We start from the raw sequence: 23,676 nt of genomic DNA on the forward strand, positions 1-23,676 counted from the left end.
AGTTTTATTTGTTTTGTAATGTCTGCTGCTTGGTGCGGTATTTTGGTTTGAAGATTATTCAACCAAGCGAATGCAGTATTTGCAAGAAGTACTTTGAAAAGAGACATTTCTTTAACTGGTGCTGTGATTCATTTAAATTAACTTTATCAAGTTGCAAGCACTGTCAGAGCCAGAATATTCATTGAGCGAGTAAGTGGGGTAGTATTCGGTAAAATCAACTTTTTTGAGCTTTACATCATGTTGTTCTTTCATCAAAAACGTACCTCGAGTTCTGCTTTGATTCTAATGCATTTTTGAGAAATCCTTGAATCAACCATACAGCTGTGCAAAATGCTTGGAGGGTGGGGGGAGGAGCACAGCCTTTGGGGACAAAAGTCCTCCTCATAGCTGCAGTTTCCAAACTTCCGCGTTACAGAACACTCCCAAACTCAGCTCCTTAAGACTAGTCAGGAGAGATTAGCAAACACCTGGTGGAACTGTGCATCTGCTGAGCTAATAAGAACTACTTCTAAGTGAAAAACTGCCCCTTTAAATGTACACACCACACATTGTTCTCAAAGATATGTACATCAAAAAATCCCACATCATGACTCCTACACCGTGACGTTTTGGTCGCACGGGTACGGCCTAGTTCATGAACGTGTCACAGCAAGAAGGGAGAAGGAGAAAGAACACTGACCATCGTTGTAAGATATGGGTGGTGTTTTATGTAAAGTTAGATGCTGCGTGCATAGTTATTTGGTAATTGTTTTCATGTGCATACATAATTCTTCATTGGCACTAAGTGGAGATCAGACATGGGTTTTTATAGGAAAGGAGTCCCTTGCCAACTAAGTGGTTTGATCAAAAACGTTGACATGACAGGGACTGTAAATACAAATTAGCTTGTGCTACAATCTATTAAAGTGCATCAAATGGTTAGTTATGTTTGCTCTGCACATTGTCCCTTTCTAAATAGCTTATTAAAGTTTATTATAAATGCACCCATACCAGAGTTTTCCTTCAAAATGTCAGAAATGCTACATAACTGTTTAAAAACAATGTTTCAGTAAATCTTTCAACTTATTTCCAAGTTCATGTTTTTCCTAGCAGTTCTAGACAAAGCTAGTCATTACTCTGCTGTAAAGAAGAGGCACTTTTTTTCCAACTTGTAATATTAACAACTTGTTCACTCTTTCCTCAGCATTGAACCTGATTGTTGTATAATTCTGTTTGTTTTGGTTTAGTTTTATTTGTGTTTTTATGTATCACTTTTGTATAATTGCATGGCTAATCTAATTTTTACATAATTTTTCCCTTTTTTATTTATTTTTCTTAGATCTGTTGCAAAAGATTTGAAGCGGTGCTTCAATTTAAGCAACATATTACTTCAAAAGGACATAAACAGGTGAGAGTTGCAGTTGATCTTTCTCTAAGTGTTTTATTTCGTGGTGTGTGTTAAAGGTAAAAAAAGACTGTTGATGTAGTAATTCGTGGGAAAAGGACCTTAAACAATGTATTGACAGCACTAGAATTGTCATACCTTTCTTAATCCTTATATTTCTATTTAAAGTCATTTTTTAATTAAGCTTATAAGAATGAAATGTAATTGTAATGTGTGTTGGAATACTTTGTAACCTTAGTACTGTGCTGTAAGTATGTTAAAGGTACAAGTCAGTCGGGGGTCAGAACAGAACGAAGAATGCAGAACAATGAAGAAGAACTTGGAAATTGAGCAAGAGTGAATTTGGGAGTAACTCCAGATGAAAAGGAGAAATAAGTCACAGAGGGAGCTAAACGGAACGATTGAGAAGTCGCGTAGCTGAACGGTGCGGTTGAGAAGTCGTGTAGCTGAACGGTGCGGTTGAGAAGTCGCGTTGTAAATCGTCCCCACAACCATCGGCTGAGAGTCTAAAACATTCTGGAGAGGAGGAAAGTGCTAAGTTCCAACTGCAGAAGTCGGAAATCAAAAAGTAATGCAGACAGAAGACCTACAGAGGACCACACCCCGGAACTAAAGAGAGACCAAGACTCTGCACTGTTGAAAGGGGGAGAAGCCAACTGCCCTCGTCCATGGTTCCAGATTAGATGGCCGTCCTCGACTCCCCTATAGAGATCTCCATTTGTTGCAAACGGACTTGGCCGATTCACAAGGAATTCAGTTAATGAGAAGCTGATTCTATGCACTCTGATTGAAGCTGATTGATTCAAGCAATCAGCTGAACGGTCAAGCTGAACAGCTGACTGATTCAAGCTGATTGACTGATCAGCTTGATTATTCAATCAGTCAGCTGATCAATTAATCAGTTGATTTGATAATTGCATGTGAGGGTATGCATGATCAATCATTGATTGATCAATCAGTTCAGTTGATTGATCCATCAACTCATTGCTCAATCAGTCAACTCAATCGATTGATGTGTTGACTGATTGGGTGGGGCTGGCAATCAACTCTGTTGATTGCTCCATTACCTGAAGAAGGGCATGACACCTGGATAGTAGGTAGTTGGTGGCTCTCGACACCAACAGATAAACGGATTATCCCAAAAACCGTAAGACTTGTGGGGTTTTGGGTTTTTGGGTTTTTCCGGTCCCGTTGGATGGGGAGCTGGTCACCAGTCAGCCCAGGTGTTTAGCAGAAGTGGGTGGGGCTGGCTAGTGCGCAACAACAAAAAAGCTTCAAAAATAAATCACTTTGTGAAAAACTTACTTTTAGAATTGTTGCTGAAACATATTTTGATTATTTTTGAGACAGAAACGTAATAATGTGACTTGTATAGGCCTTTTATGAACAATGGTTTTTCTAAAGTGGTTAAAATGAATCATATACTGTAGCATGTGAACTGTAGCATGTGACTTTGATACGGCTGTGTTATGATTTAGGTTCCCTCTAAAATCTTTACCTGTGTAATTTTCAGAAAGACCTGGCCTGATTGAAACGTGTTTTATATTCAAATTGCACCGTGTTTTACAATAAGCTAACAATGCCAAATTAAACGGAAATGAAGAAAATTGTCTAGCTTATTGAAATTGGAAAGTGCCAGAAAAAGACAAGCTCTTGATAATGGCCTTTTAATTAAATTGATCTTTACTGTGTTCCAGATGCTTCAAGATGTTTTCCAAAAAGGTAACATTCATTCTGTTTAGCTGCCTTGTCTGTTTCACAACATCTTTTATGCATGTTTTGTGAATACTTTGTGTATTAAAATTGCTTCTTTTTTTTTTATAAAATATTCCTCCTTAGAATTCATACACTGCACTTGTAAGTAAATTTTTTTGTACATTTTTTTCCGTGTGTTTTATAGTCTTTTTTTTTTTTTTGCTTTTTAATTAAAAAAAATACAGATTTTGTTAAAAATCAAGAGTATATTATAACATTCTTACTGTTAATTTTAAAATTCAATGTTATGTTTTGTTCGTAGAAATTAATCTGTAATATTTCTTTTTAAGACCGGATACCCTACATTGCATTTGTGACTCCAAAGTGCAAAAATATTGGGTTTCAGAAACCTGCTGTTGGTGAGTATGCTGCAGTTTCTCCATTTTCTGCAGTACATATTTACATATTTTTGTTGCTACAAAGTGTAATGGCTATAAGAATGCTATCTATATTATATCTAGGATTTTAAAACATAGATACAAGTCAGCTATGATAACTGAATATATTTAGACTTTAGCTGGATAAAATGTTGTTTGCTGGATTAGCCAACCTGAATTTAGCTGCTTAATAAAAACTTGGAGCTGGCAGGCTATAGTCTTAGAGCAAAATGGCTTCATAGTGGTTGGTGCTCTTTTCTTTACCACTTCATGAGAATCTGATTTTGTCACCAAAATAATTCTGAGGCACCGAGTTTGACTAGTTTGTAATCAAGGTAAGAGAAAAACTTTTCTCATAGGGCCAGGGTCCCCCACCTCCTCTTAAAATATTAAAAAACATAATCCGAAAACTAGGTATTTTATTGACTTTGGATTTTTATCTGATATGAAAAGGAGTTTGATCTAAAGGGTTTAGGTCTGTAATAAAAAGTGAAAACAGAATAACATTAAAAGGTGGGATCAATAATTTTTCTTAGAATTGGGTCTTGACACCCATAGTATTGGAGAATTGAAAGGTGGCTATACTCTTAAATATATAAGTAATAGAAATAACGCACGGAGACGTTATTATTGCTGCTAGGCCATAGATGAGCCGGAGATTTATTACACTACCACGGATTCCTCATTACTTTCATCAGTTCAATACTCAAAAATCTTCCAAAGTCTCAACAAAAAAATCTCCTCGTATTCTTAACATCACCCTTTTTTATACGCTCTCATCTTCACTGGTGTGAGTTGGAAAGTTTCAATGGCGTTGCTGCCCTTGATTTGCGTAAAGATTTTGCCGTGTATTGGACGACCTTTCAAATATTTGAGACCTCATGAAGTCATCATCTGCTCCATTTCAGAACTGCTGAATAGGACAGTTTATCTCAAATTGTTGATCTTATCTGTCCAGACAGCCGTCCTTTCCAAGTCATTTTTTGGTTCCGTTTGCGCTTTGCACGCAAATGGAAGTTAAGGGAGTCAGGTCAGTTTGACCTAGAGAAGTGCCAAAATCCTTTCGCAAAAACAACTCCTTAAATAGTATTTCCGCTCTTACAGGAGCTCCTCCTGTTGTGGATTTTTATTCTTTCTCTTCTTGTTGTTCTTCTTCATGAAATTCCTAGTGAGTGTTTATTGTTGCAGAGTGAAGCAGAGCTTCTTTAAGCAGAGTGCACAGACAACATTTGGTTGTGCATAGGTCACAACCTCCTAGTTCCTGACTTCACGCTTTGTCTGGTTGCAGACTGTTTCGTGTATTTTTGGTTTACTAGGAGGTTTTATTTCAGTTGGGGGTAATTGTTGTGTTTCTATTTCCTTTCAGGCCTGTCTCTGATCACTCTGTGTTTCAGTCAAAAGCCTGATTTAAGTTTTTACCTCTGCCATGTTTGTAAGGATACATACACCATGGACACAATTTTATGCCACACATTTTCAGAATGCCACTGCTTTCACTACTTTGTAAGTATCAAACATCTTTAAATGACTATTTAAATGAAAATCTAGAGTGAGGTGTTAACCATATATATATATATTTCAAGGTATATACAAACCCAGATTATTTAAGTTTCTCCTGGAAACCCGACGTGGACATGGCGACCGTTATGGGGTGGAAGCTCAAAAGGGAAAGCAGAAAATCTGAGCTTCAAACCTTGCGGGTTGGTATTGTGATGCTGTAAATTGTCAATATAATAAATGGTACTGTCAAATACTTTCTGTTTTTCATCAACATTAAATCCACTGTGCAGGTGAAATTGGTTGCAATCTTTAAAAGAAACGCATCTTTTTCTGCCTTGGCGATTAATCGCATGTTACTTTTCTGTAGCACTAGATGTTGTCATTTGAAGTACGTTTAAGGGATGCCTTTTTGTCCATTTCTTAACGATGGTCAAAGAAGCAGTAGAAACTAATCAAATGATTTATAGTAAAGTTATACCATGGACACAGTTTAACTCGTACAGATCAGGACTGGTTGGTGTGACAAGCTAACTGTGATCAGCGACACTGAGGCAAAAAGAAAGGCGGAGCAGCAAAGCTAATAAAAAACCAAACCAAAAATACACAATTAGTTACAGGTGGTTCTCAATAAATGGCAGAATTAATGAAAAGTTAATCTATTTTAGTAACGTAGTTCACAAAGTGAAGATAATTGTATAAAGGAAATGCAGATAGATGTTTTCAATCCTTTATTGCTGTTATGTTTTTCTTCCTCCATTTCTCAAAGCTTCTTGGTCATTTTTAAATGTTTTTTGTTACTTTTAACCAAGTGAACCCAAAACAGATATTTGTTTGCAATTTGTAGATTGTTTTTAGGATCAATAATCTTTTTTTTTATATCTGTTTTTATAGTTATTGCATTTACCCCCGCCGCTCATTAAGAAGCTCATGTTATCAACCTACTCAGAAGGTATTATTTAATGATTTGTTCATTAAAAAAAATTTTTTTAAATGAAATAATTACTGTAATCTTGTGATTATTCCCAGTGATGCAAACCTTACGTGAAAATGACAAACTTCTTGAGAGGTTTGAAAGTGAGTATCCATTTTTCTAAATGTTCATTCAGAGCTTCATAAACTAAGACTGCCCCACATTTAACACCCATTACCTTTTCTTTTTGTAGGTTAAGTGAAACTCTGGCTTTTTATTTACTAATGACAGGAGCACCGAAGTGCTTTTACCGTGGTTAAACATTATTCTTAAACATTGTGCTTCATAATGGCCTTGGTGTAATCGCCTGGAATGTGTACACAGCACGCCACCAGACTTAAAAATACTGGATATGAGGGTATGGTTTGTGCTGCTATTGTGGCTTAACAAGCTTTAAACGATGACCTGAAAAAATAAATATAGTTGAATTAAAGAAAACACGGGTACAGAGTCTTGCAGAATGCAAATCTGCTACAACCTACTTGAGTTCGCACTCTTACTCTATAGGATACAAAATAGGTTGGCCGATAATCACCAGATGTCAATGTTTGTGTCATGGAATGACACAAACACCTGCATGTTGCTTGTTTAAAAAAAGTTTGTACTTTTCCAATGCAAGGCAGTAAGGCAGAAATATACAGCAGTTATTTCCTGCTTTGCATTTTCCCCCCCCGCCCACTCTGAAGGGTTTTCAAGCATAAACAGCCTGTTTAAGGTTATGAAACAACATCTCACAGCTTTAAGTCTGGATTTTACCACTTCAGAATCTCCATTTTGTAGTTTTGAACCATTTAGACTTGAACACAACCTTTGTAGAAATGTAATTAATCAGTTGATTGTTAAATTAGTAAGGGATGATTACTTTTTCACACAGGACCAGGCTGGTTCCTTTTCACATTTTTATTTGAAAATGGCTCTCTGTATATGCCCATCTTTACCTGACAGCTTTGTTTGACGCTATAAATAATTTCGATTCCACAAAAAACATGGGACTGGGAATTGACGTCCAGCATTTAATTTACTGTACAGCCACGTTGGGAGATTCATGTTTTTTCTTTTTTTTTTTCTTTTTTTAAGTGTTGTTTGGCATCTCAGCATGAAGAAAACATATCAACTAACCTGGCTAGCTCAGTTGGTAGAGTATGAGACTCTTAATCTCCGAGTCGTGGGTTCGGGTTCCACTTTGGGACGCCATTTTATTGGGGAATGAAAGGTGGCTAATAAGAAAATCAAATCATCACCGGACTCCGTTTATGTCTGCTTTGTTTGGGCCAAAGTTGGAAGCTTCTGGACGCTCCTGCATTACACAAATCGCATTCTCACTGAGAGCAGGGCGTATTTATACTCTGATATGTCCGTGTGTATGTAGCATTCTCAGTCAGCCTAGTTCCTTCCTGGAATCGTCCACAGCTGGGAGCTTTCAACATTTGGCTGGATGGATGATTACAACATTTCAGTGATTTTGTTAATCCACATCTCTCCAAATCTGAATTCCTTCCTGACTTCTAGGTCAGAATGACTCAGTACATTTGACACAGTGCTTTTCCTTTTGATAAAAACATACCTTACTGCAAAGCAGCCAAACAACATAATTATCAACTGTTGGAATAATTTTATTCCTCTACAACAAAAGCTCAACTTGTCATCAGTGCAGACAAACATAAAATATTGTTTGAAGCACAGAATAAATTTACAGGTTTTATAACTGAAATCATGAAATTGCATCCTGCTTTCATTATTTGAGAGAGGAACGAATGAGCTGGTGAGGTACTGTTGCATAATTTTGTTTCTCTTCAAAGGGTGTGTTACTCACCAAGAGGTGAGCGTTCCAACCTTGGAACCAAACAGTTTACATGTTTGCAACAACAAATCTTACTCAGCCAGCTAAACAGACATCTTGAAGGTGTATCAGTGACTAATTTAATAGGATGAGTTAAGAAACAAGACGATGTAGCCGTTCATTAACACACCTTTGGCTCTGGAAGATGTTGAGTGACTTTGGTTAGTCATGTTTGTTAATTTTGTTTTCTCTTCCTTCAAGCTGTGCACCAAAACAGGGTGACTCTTCAAGGTTACCACAGCAACCACAACAGACAGCATCCGCTTCTTGGTTTGTAAAAAAAAAAACTTAAGTCTAAACATGCCTTTTTAAATGTTAAGTTATTAGTTGACGGTTACAAATACACTTTCTATAGTTTTCAAGCTGGTTTTTAAAATTAAAATGCGTTTAGTGAAGCTGCAATTTTTATTTTATTTTATTTTTTTCCTTAATTGTGCAGGACTGCAGCACATTGTTGAATGCTTTACTTCTGAGCCAGAACCGAAGTACTACCTCTGCACACTGTGCCGGCTTGTGATTCCCAGCCACACGATCATCGGACATTTACTGAGCTCTGACCACGTACACTTGTATTTTGTAAGTTGAGATTTCTTTTTGCTTTTGGTGTTTCGTGGCAGTTAAATGTTTCAGAAAAGAAGATGCATTTTATAATCAAGAAATAATCTGAGTAAATACAACATATTTCCAAGTTTCCAAATAAATTAATCTCCTTAGGGAAATAAAACCATTTAAACCAACTTTTCTAAGTGTGGAAAAGGGATTTTGAGTAAAATTTTATTAGCATCGCCTGAAGTGGGCAAAACGATTTCCACACTGATGATCAACTTTGGAATAAAAGCACAGAAAGGCAAAAGGCATCCTAAACATTTATGCTACAAAGTAATTATAACATATACTGCTTTTGTCCTGCTTAAACTCATTTATCCTCGTCACTCAGACTATGTACTCAAGATAACCTATTACATTACGAGGCCTAATATTTGGTTTGGAGGACATTTCTAAACAAATGATGAAAGTGGACAATAAAAAAGATGATCTCCCAAAGGTGCTTGAGTTGTGTAGCTAAATATCAGAAAACTAAGAAAATGCAAGAATCACATGATTGTCTTTGGGAAGGTGTGGGATCACACCAACTGATTACATAACTTTCTTCAAATGAGAACATAACAAAATCAGTTTATAACCTGGAAAAGGGGAACTACTCACAAATCTGTTTTTCCTGCACAGAAAGCATGGTATCCCTCAACACTGACCTCAAACGAGTTGGACAGGAATAGTTTTCTGCTTGATTGTGCAAAGCAAGCTGAGAAAATTCATGCTGCTGAAAATGTTTCTGTGCAGGTTGGTGATGTTAAAAAGTTAAAAATAAAAAAATGATTAAAGCATGAATGCATCGAAAGTGACGTAAAAATGTATTCTTGCCAGCAAGTGGAGCTGCAGCCCGATGTCTTCAAGTCGGTGAATTTTGATTCCTATTCAGAAGGTTGGTATTCGATTTTAAGTCTTTGGTTCACTAAATTTACTTTATTCAGGGGTCAAAGCCATTTGAGGTAAAGGGACGTGCAGATCGCTTTTCAGATCAAACAAAAAAAGGGCTTCTATGCCTTTTGTGTATCATTCTTAAACCATAAATCATATTTTGAAAATCCATCCCTGGAGAATTCTGGATTTTTGTTTTTTCATAAAAAATTCTAAATCCCTTTATATCTACCAGTTTTTTTTAGCCCAGAATTTATTGTTCATGAGTATATTTCATACTGAGATTAATATTAGAATAAAGTTGTCTGGTTTAACCACATGGGAACAAAGTTGAATTAGCTAAAGAGTTGAATAAGCAAACCTCACACGCCGTAACATTTAGATAATTTCCAGCAGTTGAGTTTGTAAGGTTTTACACAGTTTTGATCGCCATTAAATGCAGTTTAAATTAAAAATTAAATTAACCTGGAAAGTGAAGATTTGCCAGGACAGTGGGGGACGTAGGCGGACTTGGTCAGGACTCTTGTTTGCAAGTAGAGCTTGGAACCCTGTCATAACTGCTTGCAGCTGTACTTTAACATTAAGCTTAGTCGAGCAGTGAAACATGTTTTTTTTTTTTTATCTGTCTTTTAGCCTTGAAGAGTCTGGAATCCGTCACAAAGAGATGCTTAACTGTAAGCATTAAACCAGGCGATAAGATTGGTATGTGTGACATCAGCATGCACAAATCTGTGTAGTGATTGTGTGAAATTGTGAACTATTAGTTGATTTCAGCAAGTATTCATTATTTCCATAGTTTCTAGTTTTAAAAATGGTAAATTTGAATATATTTTCCCTTTGTTAGATCATCATCCAGCCTCTGCTCCTTCAACTAAGGAGGTCAAATGCATTTTGTACTGCCAGGTGATAAATTGTGATACAGGCATAACTTTAAATGTAGTCAAATCACAGTTTGAAACAAACACTGACATTTCCATCCCCATTTCCTGTTCTTCTGCATCTCTCTATAAAAACAAAAAAGAACTGCTGTACAAGTTTCTCCAATATGTTCAAGTACTTGGAGCATTTAACAAGCAAACAACACATAAGGGTAAGTAATTTTATCTCACCCCAAAATTCTTAACAAACAGGAGTCGTTATGGTTGATGGCCTAAAAGCTCTAATCTTCCACAGATAATGCAGGAAATTTCTCAAGGTAAAAAGCTCAATTTAGTCAAATATGAAATACGTGTTTTGTGTTTAATTAATGTTTTATTAACCGATGTTCTTTCCACAGATTTCACAGGACACTTTTATGACCGAGGTATGTTTACAGTCTCGATAATCAAAGATTTCATAATATGTATCTGATATTCAATAATAAAAAGTTCATTTTTCCTTTAAACATTTCTCTTAATCTTTTGTGTGGTAGCTCACATAAATGACATTTAATGAGAGCGGTTTTGGGGTCTGAGCATGAAGCTCAATGTTGTAAAGACTGTTCAGTCCTCTGGATCACTTGTCTAATTCTGATCCACCGTCCTCCATATTTATTATGGCTGCCTTTGAAAGTCTTCAATCAGGTTCGGAAGAGGCCGGTAGGAAATGAGAAACCATGTAAAACATGCAGGACACTGGGGACTTAGAAATGGTGAAAACACTGTAAAGATGGAATTGCGTTCTTAACTAAACCCAAAGATTGAGTTTTGCAAGCTGTAACATCAGACATCTGCTAATGTTTTTCTTCTTCCCTCCTGATAGGAAAGTTCTACGTGGACCTGTACACGTACATCAACGAGTCTTTAAAGACAAATGTGCCACCTGTCGGTAAGGTCACATGCACGTTTATGTTATATGTTATCCTTAGAAAATATCAACCTTTTTAAAATGTCTTTATTTTTGTGCTGCAGGAACATCTCTGGTTATGACGTGTCTCACCTCGGTTTCTAACGATGACCCATTTTATCTGTGCTTCGCCTGTCAGGATTGGTTTTGTCAGGCTGACATCCGGAACCATTTTGAATCCCGAAAGCATCTCATAAGCACTCAGGTTAACTTCTATTGTGATAAAGTTCTGTAATTTCTACATGTTTTTTTTTTTTTTTTTATGCATGTGTTTTTGCACCTTCATGTGATTCCACTTTAGGGTTCAGTTTTTAGTTGAATGCAACTGAAAACTATTTCTTATTGTTTAGGAAAGGAGCTTGAATAAAGACTTGTACTGTTAAAATGACATGTTTTTAAAATTTAATCTTAAACTTGGAAATCCAGTCGAGACACCATATAAAGTGAATAATCCTGTTTCTATTACAATAAGTGGAAAAACTTATGCCGTGTGCCTCATATTATTGGACGCAGCAGCTGTTTATTTCAGTAAAACATTTCATTTAACCACTGGCTTGTTTAATATTCTCAGTTGTATCAGAATCCCTGGCTGCTGCCTTTTGGCTGGGACGGAGACCTGGACGACGGGACCCTGAGGTGGACGGCATGGAAGGAGGAACAAAATGGAGCCCGGATCATCTTGAAGGTGACCTGCAAGTTTTTAACAATATGTTTATATCTGCAACTTACTCCTTCCTTTGGGTGTCTTTTTTTATCATAAATATGCTATATCTGTTGTATTTGTAGATTTTTGACGTTCCACACTCAGTATTTCAGTGGCTACTCACAGACACTCGCTACGAACAAGGTAAAAACTCTTTTCCTTAGTTTTGAATACTTCGGTATTTCTGGTGAAATAACGCGAAATTTACAAATCTCTGTTCTTGTTGTGACTACAGTATTTCGCAGCCTTCAAGTGCAGTATCGTGGTTTTATGCATAGAGGTTTGTAGAGTATAATGATAAAGAATCCAAAGTCAATTGAATCACTTATTGTTCTAATCTGGCGTACACATTTTTGTAAAATGCCCTTTCAGTACCACAGAGGAAGACATGCAGCAAACATAAAGGGAAGGAGTTTCCTCTGCTAGGTGAGTAGCCCGTTTGGCAGTCAACGAGCGAACAAAAGGTCCACGGTGTCCCCCTTTTCTAATTTTATCCACCTCATTTATCATTTAACGGAACAATGAGGCTGTGTTAATGAAATGCTGATATTTATTTTGGTATTTTTGATTGACCGTCTGCAAGTGCTCCTGAGGTGGGGACAGCTGCGAACGAGTAGCCAATGCGGGGTCTACTCTTTATTATGACGGCAGCTTTAACGGCTCACCGTTTTCCTGTTCCCCGTTTTCCTAAACAGGGAACATTTCTAGAGATGTTGCTAGTCAGTTTTTTTTTTAAAGATGGAAATAGTTGCTAAGTAAATATAGCAACAATGTTGCGAAGGCGGCAACGGCGCACAAATATCTTGGTCTGCTTCGCTTTACGACAGTACTGCTGCAAAGTGCAGCGCATGTGTCGTTTCGAGACAAGTCTGACTGTACTACTACAAAACGGTAGATAATGAATACTATTCGGGTTTAGAACGAATATACATGTATATCCGATACCGGATTCGGAGGAGACGCCCGATTCTAATCCGAACCCGACTATGTCTGAAACCACGTGATCAGGGTCGATTTCCAATCGCGTGGTCGGATCAGGACGTCACACATTCACGCGGAATAAAAATAAGAAAACGTGTAAAAAAAAAAAAAAAAAAAAAAGCAAAGCCTGGATAATTTAGGAGATCCATCAGATGAACTTTGAGGCAGATGGATAAAATTTAACAGAAACTCTTGGGGTTTATTTAGTTTATTTATTTGTTTGTTTATTTAGTAAACAAATAAATTTAGTAAATAAATAAAAGTACCTTATTTATTTAGTTTGTTTATTTATGTGTGTATTTATTTACAGGCCAAGAGTTCCTCGCTCTCCACAACGTGGCCTTAGCACCGAACGAGGAGGATGTAGGATGCCTGTGTTTGCTCTGTGAAAGGAGGCTGTGCAAAGAGGAAATCGAAGCTCACGTCTTCAGTCGGGAACACGTATCAAAGTTTCTGGTCAGTTTCCTTTTGTTTGTATGCTCACTTCTGCTGCTGTCTTCAGACTGTATATGTGAAACACAAGTAGGAAATTAAAACTGTGATGACAAGACAACAGCAGGAAGCTTAAAGTTAAATAAATGTGATATTATATTGACATTGATGTCAGAGCTGCACTTCTAGTCAGGGCCGTGCAGAGGCCACTACAGGGGCAGGTGCTCAACAACAAAAAAGGGCACATCTAACCACATTCTAGGACAAAATATTAACAAAGCCACACAACTTTCAGAGTTTAATAAACAATGATAAATTACAAAAATGTGACGTATACAAACAAAGCTAACGAACATCTCCATATATAGCATACAACTGCATATGTAAGATATTTTATTAGTAATTTCTTTCTGCAGGTCTATTTTGTTATAGGAAAGTATTGCAATATTCAAACCGGCAATTTAACAAGATATTAAAATTATAAACAAGGGCACAATGCAACCTTTTAGTGTTCTGTAATTTATAAAAAAGAGCTGCCTGTTAGCAAACAGGCCATTCAGGAAAGCAGAGCTGCATCAAACTTTAACGTGGAACTGCAGAAAAATGAAAAAAGAAAAAAAACAAAAGCAAATATTGAATTGTTAATTCATGCCACCATGAGAAAAGCCTGCTGAGTTTTGCTTAATAAAAACTTTATAAAAAATGTAAATTACACATTTTTGACTCATGAAGTTAACTTTTTTTTTTTTTTGCAAAACAGACTTATTTGCGCTTGTCAGAAATATTTTCTTGCTATTCTAAGTTAGTTTGTGACTCAAAATTTTGCTTGTGATTCTCACATGATGTCTTAAGCAGGGCGTAAAATCAAAAGATTTCTGATGTGTGCAAATAAATGTTTATGTTGGTAAAAATGAGTTATTTAATTAAAAAAGTCTTTTAAACAAAACTTTTTCTTTTAAAGGAATTATTACAATTCCAAAAGTTTTAATTACAATTTTATTCTACTTAACTGAGGTTAGTTTTTTTTTTCCATTTGGGAAACAAATGTAACTTATTTAACTTAATTTATACTCTGCGAACCAGACCCTAAACTTAAAGTCTGGGTTGAGTTTTTTTGCCCTTCATTAATGACACACTTTTATTACATTCATTATATCTATCATGGTAATTCAGGGTGAGTTATTTTTAATTCTAAATGAATATCCTTGTTGGACTATTATTTAAGTGTTATTCTCCTTCAAGATACATTTACCTAATGCTGGAATAAATGAAATGTACATTATGCAGCAAAGGAAATTAGAAGATTGGACATATATTGATTATGGAGATGATCGATTTTGGATGGGCGATGTGCCCCGATTTCATAAGCAATACTGAAGAATGACTGATATCATTGAAGTTACAGGAGCTTTTTAGTTATCTTGCTTTGCTAGCAAAGTTGTTAGCTAGCAGCTAGCTAATAGCACAACAACAACAGCCTAATGTCTGTATGATAAAAATACTGAATCGATAGATAAGAACAGTTTTCCTCACCTGGATGTCTCCTCCCGCTCAGTAGTTCTTCAGAGAAAGGCAGACGCAGAAGCCTGTCGGTGTCTGTTGTATTTCATTACCTCTCTGCTTAAACCACGACTCCGAGCTGAAGCAGAAACGATACTTCGTTTTCCGTCATCTGACAAGTAGCAAGTCTACTCCACTTTATTCACCAAAAACGTCTTTTTTTAATTCACCAAAAACTGTTCTGTAATCTGGAACGTTCGCTACGTTGAGCTCCGCAGTTAGCCGCTAATTTTAGCACATGTTTTTATGTGTCAGAAGAGGGCTTAGGAAATAATAATACCAAAAAATAATAAATAAATAAAAATAAATAAATAAACTGACCAAAAGGGCACTTGGGGGCAAGGAGAAAAAAGGGCAGGTGCTCAACACCCCCAGATCCCCCCTCTGCACGTGCCTGCTTCTAGTTGTTAGATTGGCAAAGCTACATCTGAGTTTGTGTTTGTGTGGTTTCTGCCCTTTGTGTAGTCATATAGTTGGGACATATGACTTGATTGTTATGACAACAGCAAAATAATCATAGTCCATATTGTAATGTTGGTGTGTGTGTGTGTTTAGGACTGTTTTCATCCGGGCTCACTGACTTCCTGTGCTGTCGACGCTGAAACTCTTCTGGACTTGGCAAAGCAGGCAGCAGGGCTTCACCCTCTGTCTTGCATGCAGGTATTTCATAATTAAAATCTTATTTCTGGCCCATTCTCAAGTTGTAGCTATGTTTTTGATATTGATATCCTCTACTCTCTCAGAAAATTTCCTTGGACAAACCAATGTGGGATTCATGCAGTTACCAAGAAGGTGATCCTTTGGATTCTTATAAATATCAACCCTGGTGTCTTTAACTGGGTTGCTTTATTAACATTTTTTAAAATGTTTTTTTTTTATAGCAAAGATGTTCTTGACAAATGTAAAGCGGATAACGGATTATGAAAATCTTGTACCTCCAATAAACCCAATGCGGAAACTGGGTAAGTCGAGACAAAAATGTGCAACACTTTTTATTTTACACAAGGTTATCTACATGTAGTTAAAGCAATCAAACTTTCTCCAGCAGCAGACCTAGTTAAGCACTGGAACTGCTTACTGGGAAAGTCCTGTCAGACACTCGGGGAACAAATAAAATAATATTTTTAAAAATAAATTTAGAAATAATAAGTCTATAATCTATTCTATAAAAGAATCACATTTGTTTTCATTTTGTTTGTTGGAATACCGTTCTTTGGATCTTTACCCATTGCCGTCTTATTATTGAACTGCAAATTTATTTACTTTAATTTTGCCCACACGACGAATGGATTACATTGTTGTATTCATAATTGAAATTAAATGTGTATTCTTATGTTCTCTGCATGTGTCAGTTTCCAGGATCCCTCTGAAACCCACTAACAAACGGCAAAAGACAGAGGACCAGAAAACATGCACCGTCACTGACACGAAAGAAAAAGGCCTGAATCAAGAAGAACAGGGTAGTGCCAAGGAGGCACTGTCGAGAGAAACCAAAGAAGGATCTCAAAAGGTGTGTCTGAAGGACTTAAAAAATGAAGGAGCGACAGTCCTGCCAGTGAAGTTGAGCACAGAAGAGGCTATGACTGAAAACCCAAAGGAGAAGGTCGTGGAGAGCCAGAGAAATACTGAAGAGAATAACAGTGCTCCGACTAAACCGGAAGCAACCCAACAACAAACAAACAAGAGAAAAAGGCCAATGATTCCAGATGAAGCCAGTGAAAATGGATGCAAAATGAGCCCAAAAAGACAGCGGCTTGCCTCTGACGAGTCGCATTTTGAAGAATCCACCAAAATGTCACACGAAAGTGGCACAAAAGTGACGAACACAAATGCAGCTGATAAGGAAGAGGATCACAAGAAGGTGATATATGTTTATACATATATTCTAATTTGTTGCCGAAATGCGTCTCGGTTACGTAGATGAGGTTTGGTTGTGGATCTGCCACATCTTGTGACATATTATTCATTTGTACTTTAACAAAGGAAAACTGAACATGCTGCTAATTACTTTTTTTTTTTTTTTCCTTTTTAAAGGCGGTGTGTTATTCCAATGAGCGAGGCGGAGTCCCAGACTCATCCGATAAAAAACCCACAAGCAACAGACCAGACCAACGGAAATCATCCCTCTCTGAGAATTCCCACACTTCACCTGTTCCCAAAAGTAACAAAGAGCCCGCCGATGGGAGAAGCGGTGCTGGCTCAAGTCCTCGAAGCGCAAACGCAAAATATAAAGCGGACGTTTCTCCAACCAAAACAAAATCATTAACGTCTGAAGCTGCTACTAAATCTGAAAAACCGAGAACCGTTCCTTCCACCGCTCCAATGAATACTTTGAAATCTACCGCAGGCCCTTCCACACAGACAAAAACCACTTCAAAAACATCCACTCCACAGTTCCAGACAGCGTCCATGGCACCAAAAGGTCAAACGCCATCTAAAGAAACATGCAGCGCTGCATCCTCATCCGACACGGGATCTGCAGCAACGCTTAAACGCAAACATCCTCTCAAATCCAAAGACCCGGCAGCACTTAAGACTGAGGAAGCGTCATCTGCCGCTTCTGAAATGGCTAAACCACAAGTCATAAACGTAAATACCAAACCTTCTGTAAAGACATTGACGGGGGGAAACCCGGACTCTGAAACGGCCGCTCGCAAGAGGAAACCGCCGGCCTCCCATCACCGGAAACCAGAAGAAGCAAAGAAGGTATGGAAAGACCTGCCTCATGACGCTTCGAGTAAGACGACGCCTGGTGGAAACTTTCCTAAAGTTGGTAAGCATCGTACAATTTACATAAAATGTCCAACGCGTTTTATGTATGCATCAGAATCTTTTTAAACGTGTGCATCTTGTTGCCTTTGCACAGGATTGAACTACCTTGTTGTGGTGTCCTGTGAGCGAAAGCAGCAGGTCTTCTGTCTGTTGTGTTCAGTCAGACTAAATGCATCCAGCCACCCGAGGAACCCCGTCCACCAGTACAAATATGTGGTATGTGACTATTAACTTGTGAAATGAGTACAGCTGCAGCTTTGAAGAAGGAGAGTCAGTGCATAGATTTATTTTTTCTTTTTATCCTTTCACTAGAAAATGAAATATCCTGAATGGTCTGGGAAGGAGAACATGGAAAACGAGTTAAGCCGCATCGTTCATAAGTTGGCAAATGTTGACAAAGAGTTGCCTCACACTCAGATTGTTCAGGTATGTTGAACAAAATCAGCTTTGTGTGAATTTTGTAAAGTAACGCACCAGAGAGAGAATATTTACATTATTTTCATTAAAAAAAACAAAAAAAAAACAAGTTTGAGGAATCCTTCAATTGCCTGTTTCCACAAAGTTCCTTCTTGGAGCTGCAGCCTCCAGTTGAGCTTCTTAAATGGTCAGAGGCCAATTTTGTTTGTTTTTTTAATCAATATTCTATTTGTACTTTTTTTCCCCCTTTGTTCTGAAGGAATTAAATGATTCTTGTGTGCACAAAATAATTACGCTTCGAGGTTTTACATATGCCTCATGTTGTTCGTGTGCATATTTGCTTTTCCTAGAGATTGGAGGTGAAAACGGATGAGTACCAAACACTGAGAAAACTCCCAGACCACTTGGGTAAATTTAACATTTTATTCTGCATCTCCTAAAATTACACCATTTTCGTTTTTCTGTTGTTTGGCCCTGCTTTATTTTGGTAAACTGTTAATCTGAACTCATTTTGTTATTGAGGAAAATATTTGGCAGGAATAAAAAGTTTGTTCTTGCATGGAAACTGACTTTTTCTTTGTTTGTGTGTGTCAATTTTGTGTTCCTACTTATGATTCTCAGCTATAGAAAACGTGAAAACACTGTTGAAGCAGAGAGACCTGAAGGCCTCGTCGTCTCGCTTGGTCGATGACACAGAGCATCCTCCCAAGGACATTTCCAGTCCCTGTGACGTTTCAAGCTCAGGTGATTGTAAGTTTTAATGTTGGCTTGGCGGAGCTTCCTCTAATGCACCTCTAATTATTAAGCAACGCATGCATGCCGTTCGTTCACGTTTTCAGATGTTTTTTTTGTGTCGTTAATGTGTGCGAGTGACATTTGGCGCAATGGTCAGTAAATTAGTGAACCTCTTCCTCTAAATGCTGACTCTCAGGGATCCCAGCGTTTCACGATGACATGTCAGACTCTGCAGACGACCATCAACTCTGGGCAAGCCTGGACCAAGCGTCGGGTGAGACATCAAACGAGAGTAATTATACAGATTATTCTAAGCAGTCAGCGTAGTTTTAACCCTTTGTACGTCTTCGTATGCAGAAATTGAGTGCGCCGATGAAGATGACGCAGCCGTGTCTGCAGGTCAGTCATTGAGCGAAACGAGCTCGGATGAAGAAGACGTGCAAGTGGTTGAAGAGATCCAGGATGAAGCCATGCAAACCCAGGATCCACAACAAGTCTTGGATCAATGTGCTCAAGCTGAAGATACGGCAGGTATGCTGGATGTGTTTTTTAGAGGTTTTATATTCTCTCTAGAGTAGAAATGTATTGAGTCTGATTTAAGTCTTGTACAATAATTAAGACATGTCCACTTTTCCTGGATGAAATCATTTTTAGGAAAAATGAGAGTACTCACCCCCTTCAGTTTTTATGTTGAAGAAGAGCAGCCACACATTCGTTTGAGATATTCCACTTGAAAAGCTGTGCATTACAACTGTTCCTGTTTTAAAGCGGCGTAGCCTCAATGGCTCTTTTTACATCAGAAAATGGTCTTAATTAAACTCATCTGTTTTAAATGCAGTATCCAATTGCAACTGGTTTATATGTTGCACCTTAACAAGTTTTAGTTGCACTAGCTCTAAAGTATGACATTCGTTGTCTTTCCCAAGCTTGGAAGTTGAGATGTTGTTGTGCAGCATTTAATACTTTGTCCTTCTAGCCTCCGATCCAGAAACGATCCAGAAAAGTGCGGAAAGGCGTCGTCCAGCTGAGTTACAGAGACACCAGAGCTCAAGTGGTAAAAACCTAGAAGCACAAAATCTGATTCAGGAGCACCAACAATCAATGAGTGACAGTAAAATTAACCCAAATCCCATTCCAGACTATAAAGCTGAAGACGTAGCAGGTGTGACATTTTCAACAACATTTTCCTTTAGACAGTTGACAAAGTTTACAATTCCAGTTGAACTGAAATAGTTTTTTATGTTTAATTTAGAAACTCCCCAGCAGAATCAGCTGATGGTGCAAAATGACAGTCGGCCTCATCGTGAAGTCGCGCTTTCAAGAGAGAGCCTGGGTAAGGAAAGCTCTTTATGTCTTACATTTTATTTATTTTATTTTTTTTGTTGAAATGAAAATTACTACCCCAGGTAAGAAATGAATGTTTGCTTTTTTTTGTGTAGCTTAATTACACAGTGAACATTTTAGAAAAATAATCCAACCGAAACAATCTCATTCAGTGACATCAGTGAAAATTATTATTAGCTCTAGATCTGAAGCCGCTTCACTCTCTGGTTTTGTTTTCATCAAAATAAAATCCCAGACGGTTGACAAGTTATTCATATTCAATTATTTTATTTTTAATAACAAAAGTATGATCTTATTTTTCTGCATATTTTTATTTTTGTTTAATTTTCAAATTCAGCAACAAGTGTGGAAACGACGTCCAAGAATCAAGATAGTCTTCTAACTTCAGAAAGACAGCGGTTGAAGAGCGATGCAGCTTTCCAGGAGCCGCAGAAAGCAGAGAAAGTGTCGCCTGCGACAGTGGCAGGAGAGCAGAACCAATCGGGCCACAAAGCCGAACCAGCTCCCGCGCTCCACTTACGACCTGAAGAGCGCAGTTCTTCACAGGCAAACTCCGCTGCTTTGACTGGTCAGTGCTGAGCATCAAAACTGCACCTGTTCTTTGGCATTTGTGCACGGAATTTTAGTAACATGTGGGTTTTACAGGAAAAAATGTTCTACAATCCAGTGATTTGCGAATTTTCCTGACGGCAAGTAATCAGGATCCCAATAAGGTTGCTGGTGAGTGTCCCTCTATCAGCGTGTCCTCAGCATCCCGTCTCTTCGTAGAAGCATGTAACATGTTAAAATTGTTTGCATTTACCAGGCAGGGCGTATGTGTGGGAGTGTCATAGTTTAAAACATCAGAAAACTTTCCTGTGCGAAACCTGTGAAGAGATGCTCTCATCCCGAGATATCTGTCAGCACATGGTCAGCCTCGACCACCAGCTCAAATTCTTGGTGTGTATTGGGAATGACATGGAGCAGTTGTTCAAAAACACGTTTGAACGTTTTTTTTAATAAAGTCCCATGTTTTTCAGTGGAGGGAGGACCAAAGGTTCCTGGAAATGTTTTGGCTGCAGGATGACTTACCCACGGACTTTAAAAATCAGGTTTTAATGAATGTTATCCAAGAACTGTCAAAGCGGGAGAAGGCTCTTAATGTTGAACCAGAGGTACGTTGAGTCAACGGAACATTTCTGTTATCTAGTTTCGTTTGACGCTTTTCAAAAAATAATGAACAAGTACCGACTTTGTGTTTTTCCTTCAAGTGCATATGGCTGACATCTGAGTCCCATAAGTTTCTCCTAGCAGCTCCTTTCAGTAAAGGTAACTGTCAATTTAATTAGCAAGTGTTGATGAAATCATTGTCCTGTGTAAATTGTACCTAAAAGGAACTCAAAACGCATAGTTTGTCTGAAGAATTGTGTAACAATGAACCGCGTTTTGACCCTTTGAACTTTTTCATATTTGTCACAACCACAAAACTTTGATGTAATTAGTTGTGAAATGGAAAGAAATTTAGATGTTTCAAAAATAATTCAAACATAGATCCGAAAATGTGGTGTGCATTTGTACTCAACCCACAAAGTCAGTACTTGGACTTCAAATCCCAGTTTTAATAAGCCTCGCGGGCCACCAGGCTAAGTGTTTGTTTATTTTAAATATTGAGACATTGAACTGGCGGTAAGGGCCCTTCATGCACCCGCTCGTTGGCCTTACGCACTATTATTTCCACATTATGATGCATACCTGTGCACCTCCAAATTTTTGTAATTTTTTTTTTTTTTAACCCAAAAACTCAGTAGGCTGCTGTTGAACTGCCTGGCGCCCCAACACCAGACTTGGCAGGTTTTCTGGGAGAATATCTGAAATCATCTTCAGATGCAGCAAAACCTGCTTCTGTCTCCACCAAATTTGCACATTTGGAGACAGAGCTCAAGTCAGACTGGGTGAAAACCTTTGGTGAAAGCTCAATTGTGAATTCTTGCCATAAATTTTAAATTGGATATCTTTCAGCCATGGTGTAAACCTCTTCCCAGCTTTCTCCCTGTTGTGTATTTTGGTCCCCATGATGATTTTTGATCGCCTATCTTTTCTCACAAAACCTCAGAGGCCTTCAGAGGATAGGATATTTATACTGAGCTTATAATACACACAGAGAGACAATTGTTTACTCTGAGTTTTATTTGAGGATGTCAGAATAAAGGGAAATGAAAACAAACACCACACCTCCCATGATTCTATTGAAAATGTATTATTTTAGGGCATATGAATACTTTTGCATGGGACAAAGATGCTGTCATTTTGCGATGGACTTTGTGTGACTTCAAAGTCGGCGTGTGACTTTGAAGTCACACACTGACGTCAACGTAAATGAGCAAAAAAAAGACAGTTTTAAGCAAACATTCCACAATCTTGTTTTGTACTAATCTGTTTTCTGTGCATTCACTTTACTTTTTGTAGCATTAGAACTTTTGAAAAGCATCAGAGATAAAGATTTGAGTGATGAGTGTCATCCATCTGGCTCTGCTGGCCATCAGCGTCACAAGAACGGTTAGTGTGTACAGTGAAAGACGAGCTTTACAGCCTGCTTTGTCAAATAAATGTCGCACCACTGTGCTTAACGTTTGCTTTTAATATCCTAAATTTCTTGCCTCCTCCCATCTTCTTGTGTATTTATCAGTTACCTTTCTTCACATGCTTATTAACACTCCCATGTGCACAGTTTCTGCTTCTCCTGGTTGTGTTTTGGATACTTGTTGTGGGAAGTTCCTCTGTCTTTGACTCCTCCTCTTTGACCTTTCTGCTGCCTCTGCTTGCTGTGAACTGCAGCAGCTGCATCCAGTAGTCTGAAGGACGGCTCCTGTCTGCAGCCTGGGCTGTCTTTTCATGCAGAGACCAAAACTAAAATGCGTTTAGTTTTCGTCTCAGACTTTCTTCTTGGCCTTTTATTAGTTTGCAGCTGTTCCATGCTTCTTTCATTTTCAGATAATTGTTTTAACTATGCTAATAGGAGTTGTGAAATATTTTTTAAAACTGCATATTCTCTCTTTATTTCGCAATTAATGCTGTACACCAGGGGTCCCCAAACTACGGCCCGCGGGCCAGATCCGGCCCGCCTCCTCATTAGGTCCGGCCCCCTGAACAATACCAGAAAGCATTCAGATTTTTTTTCATTTACCATATTTTCCGAACTATAGGCCGTTTATATGTGGATTTTTCTTCAACCACTAGGGGGCTCTTTAGCAGGAAGTGAATCACTGGAAGTCTGGTTACTTGCACGCCAACATTGAGCCCACAAGCAGCAAAATGAGTAAGAAATAGATCAGATGTCTTTGGAAAGTTTCTTTGCAAAGGGGAAAAGGCCCAGAGAAGAGACAGGAGAATGGATTTATCCCGGACCGGTAGTTGAGTCGCACATTACAAGCCGCTCTGCGTAACATGCGGCGACCGGCTGCTAATGAGGAAATGAAGCTTCAAGCTGCTTTGCCATGTAGAGACCAAGCAGGCTGTGGATAAGTAACACCTCAGGTGTCATCGTCTCTCGTCACTCCCTGATGGGACCGTCTCGTTGCAGAGAAACAAGCTCAGGGCTCCCGTTAGTCATTATCGTGAGTTAAA

At 38.1% G+C, this 23,676-nt stretch overlaps 1 protein-coding gene across 7 annotated transcripts in view; it reads left to right on the top strand.

The window, feature by feature from the left end:
• Positions 1-23,676, top strand: part of LOC103472337 (uncharacterized) — a 43,240-nt gene that overhangs the window by 15,598 nt on the left and 3,966 nt on the right. The window contains exons 2-45 of one of the 7 annotated variants that reach the window (XM_017307636.2): positions 1,319-1,387; positions 3,082-3,106; positions 3,224-3,241; positions 3,430-3,498; positions 4,883-5,019; positions 5,100-5,216; positions 5,908-5,965; positions 6,043-6,090; positions 8,028-8,096; positions 8,266-8,402; positions 9,054-9,167; positions 9,252-9,309; positions 9,939-10,007; positions 10,150-10,208; positions 10,327-10,395; positions 10,479-10,500; positions 10,582-10,608; positions 11,046-11,111; positions 11,195-11,334; positions 11,701-11,814; positions 11,916-11,976; positions 12,068-12,112; positions 12,205-12,258; positions 13,124-13,269; positions 15,361-15,465; positions 15,549-15,597; positions 15,687-15,767; positions 16,158-16,666; positions 16,840-17,578; positions 17,672-17,793; positions 17,890-18,003; positions 18,345-18,402; positions 18,616-18,744; positions 18,926-19,003; positions 19,087-19,260; positions 19,706-19,783; positions 19,868-19,891; positions 19,982-20,062; positions 20,411-20,641; positions 20,719-20,793; positions 20,879-21,012; positions 21,093-21,227; positions 21,324-21,381; positions 22,519-22,608. In XM_017307636.2, the coding sequence (XP_017163125.1) occupies positions 1,319-1,387; positions 3,082-3,106; positions 3,224-3,241; positions 3,430-3,498; positions 4,883-5,019; positions 5,100-5,216; positions 5,908-5,965; positions 6,043-6,090; positions 8,028-8,096; positions 8,266-8,402; positions 9,054-9,167; positions 9,252-9,309; positions 9,939-10,007; positions 10,150-10,208; positions 10,327-10,395; positions 10,479-10,500; positions 10,582-10,608; positions 11,046-11,111; positions 11,195-11,334; positions 11,701-11,814; positions 11,916-11,976; positions 12,068-12,112; positions 12,205-12,258; positions 13,124-13,269; positions 15,361-15,465; positions 15,549-15,597; positions 15,687-15,767; positions 16,158-16,666; positions 16,840-17,578; positions 17,672-17,793; positions 17,890-18,003; positions 18,345-18,402; positions 18,616-18,744; positions 18,926-19,003; positions 19,087-19,260; positions 19,706-19,783; positions 19,868-19,891; positions 19,982-20,062; positions 20,411-20,641; positions 20,719-20,793; positions 20,879-21,012; positions 21,093-21,227; positions 21,324-21,381; positions 22,519-22,608 (4,855 nt within the window). Of the gene's footprint in view, positions 1-1,318; positions 1,388-3,081; positions 3,107-3,223; positions 3,242-3,429; positions 3,499-4,882; positions 5,020-5,099; positions 5,217-5,907; positions 5,966-6,042; positions 6,091-8,027; positions 8,097-8,265; positions 8,403-9,053; positions 9,168-9,251; positions 9,310-9,938; positions 10,008-10,149; positions 10,209-10,326; positions 10,396-10,478; positions 10,501-10,581; positions 10,609-11,045; positions 11,112-11,194; positions 11,335-11,700; positions 11,815-11,915; positions 11,977-12,067; positions 12,113-12,204; positions 12,259-13,123; positions 13,270-15,360; positions 15,466-15,548; positions 15,598-15,686; positions 15,768-16,157; positions 16,667-16,839; positions 17,579-17,671; positions 17,794-17,889; positions 18,004-18,344; positions 18,403-18,615; positions 18,745-18,925; positions 19,004-19,086; positions 19,261-19,705; positions 19,892-19,981; positions 20,063-20,410; positions 20,642-20,718; positions 20,794-20,878; positions 21,013-21,092; positions 21,228-21,323; positions 21,382-22,518; positions 22,609-23,676 lie in introns of those variants that run through there. The other 6 variants (XM_008421907.3, XM_017307634.2, XM_008421904.3 and 3 more) reach the window with 6 other exon arrangements.

Source organism: Poecilia reticulata, chromosome 11 (genome assembly GCF_904066995.2).
Source record: "Poecilia reticulata chromosome 11, P_reticulata-male-v2, whole genome shotgun sequence".
In the NCBI taxonomy this organism is placed as follows: Eukaryota; Metazoa; Chordata; class Actinopteri; order Cyprinodontiformes; family Poeciliidae; genus Poecilia; species Poecilia reticulata.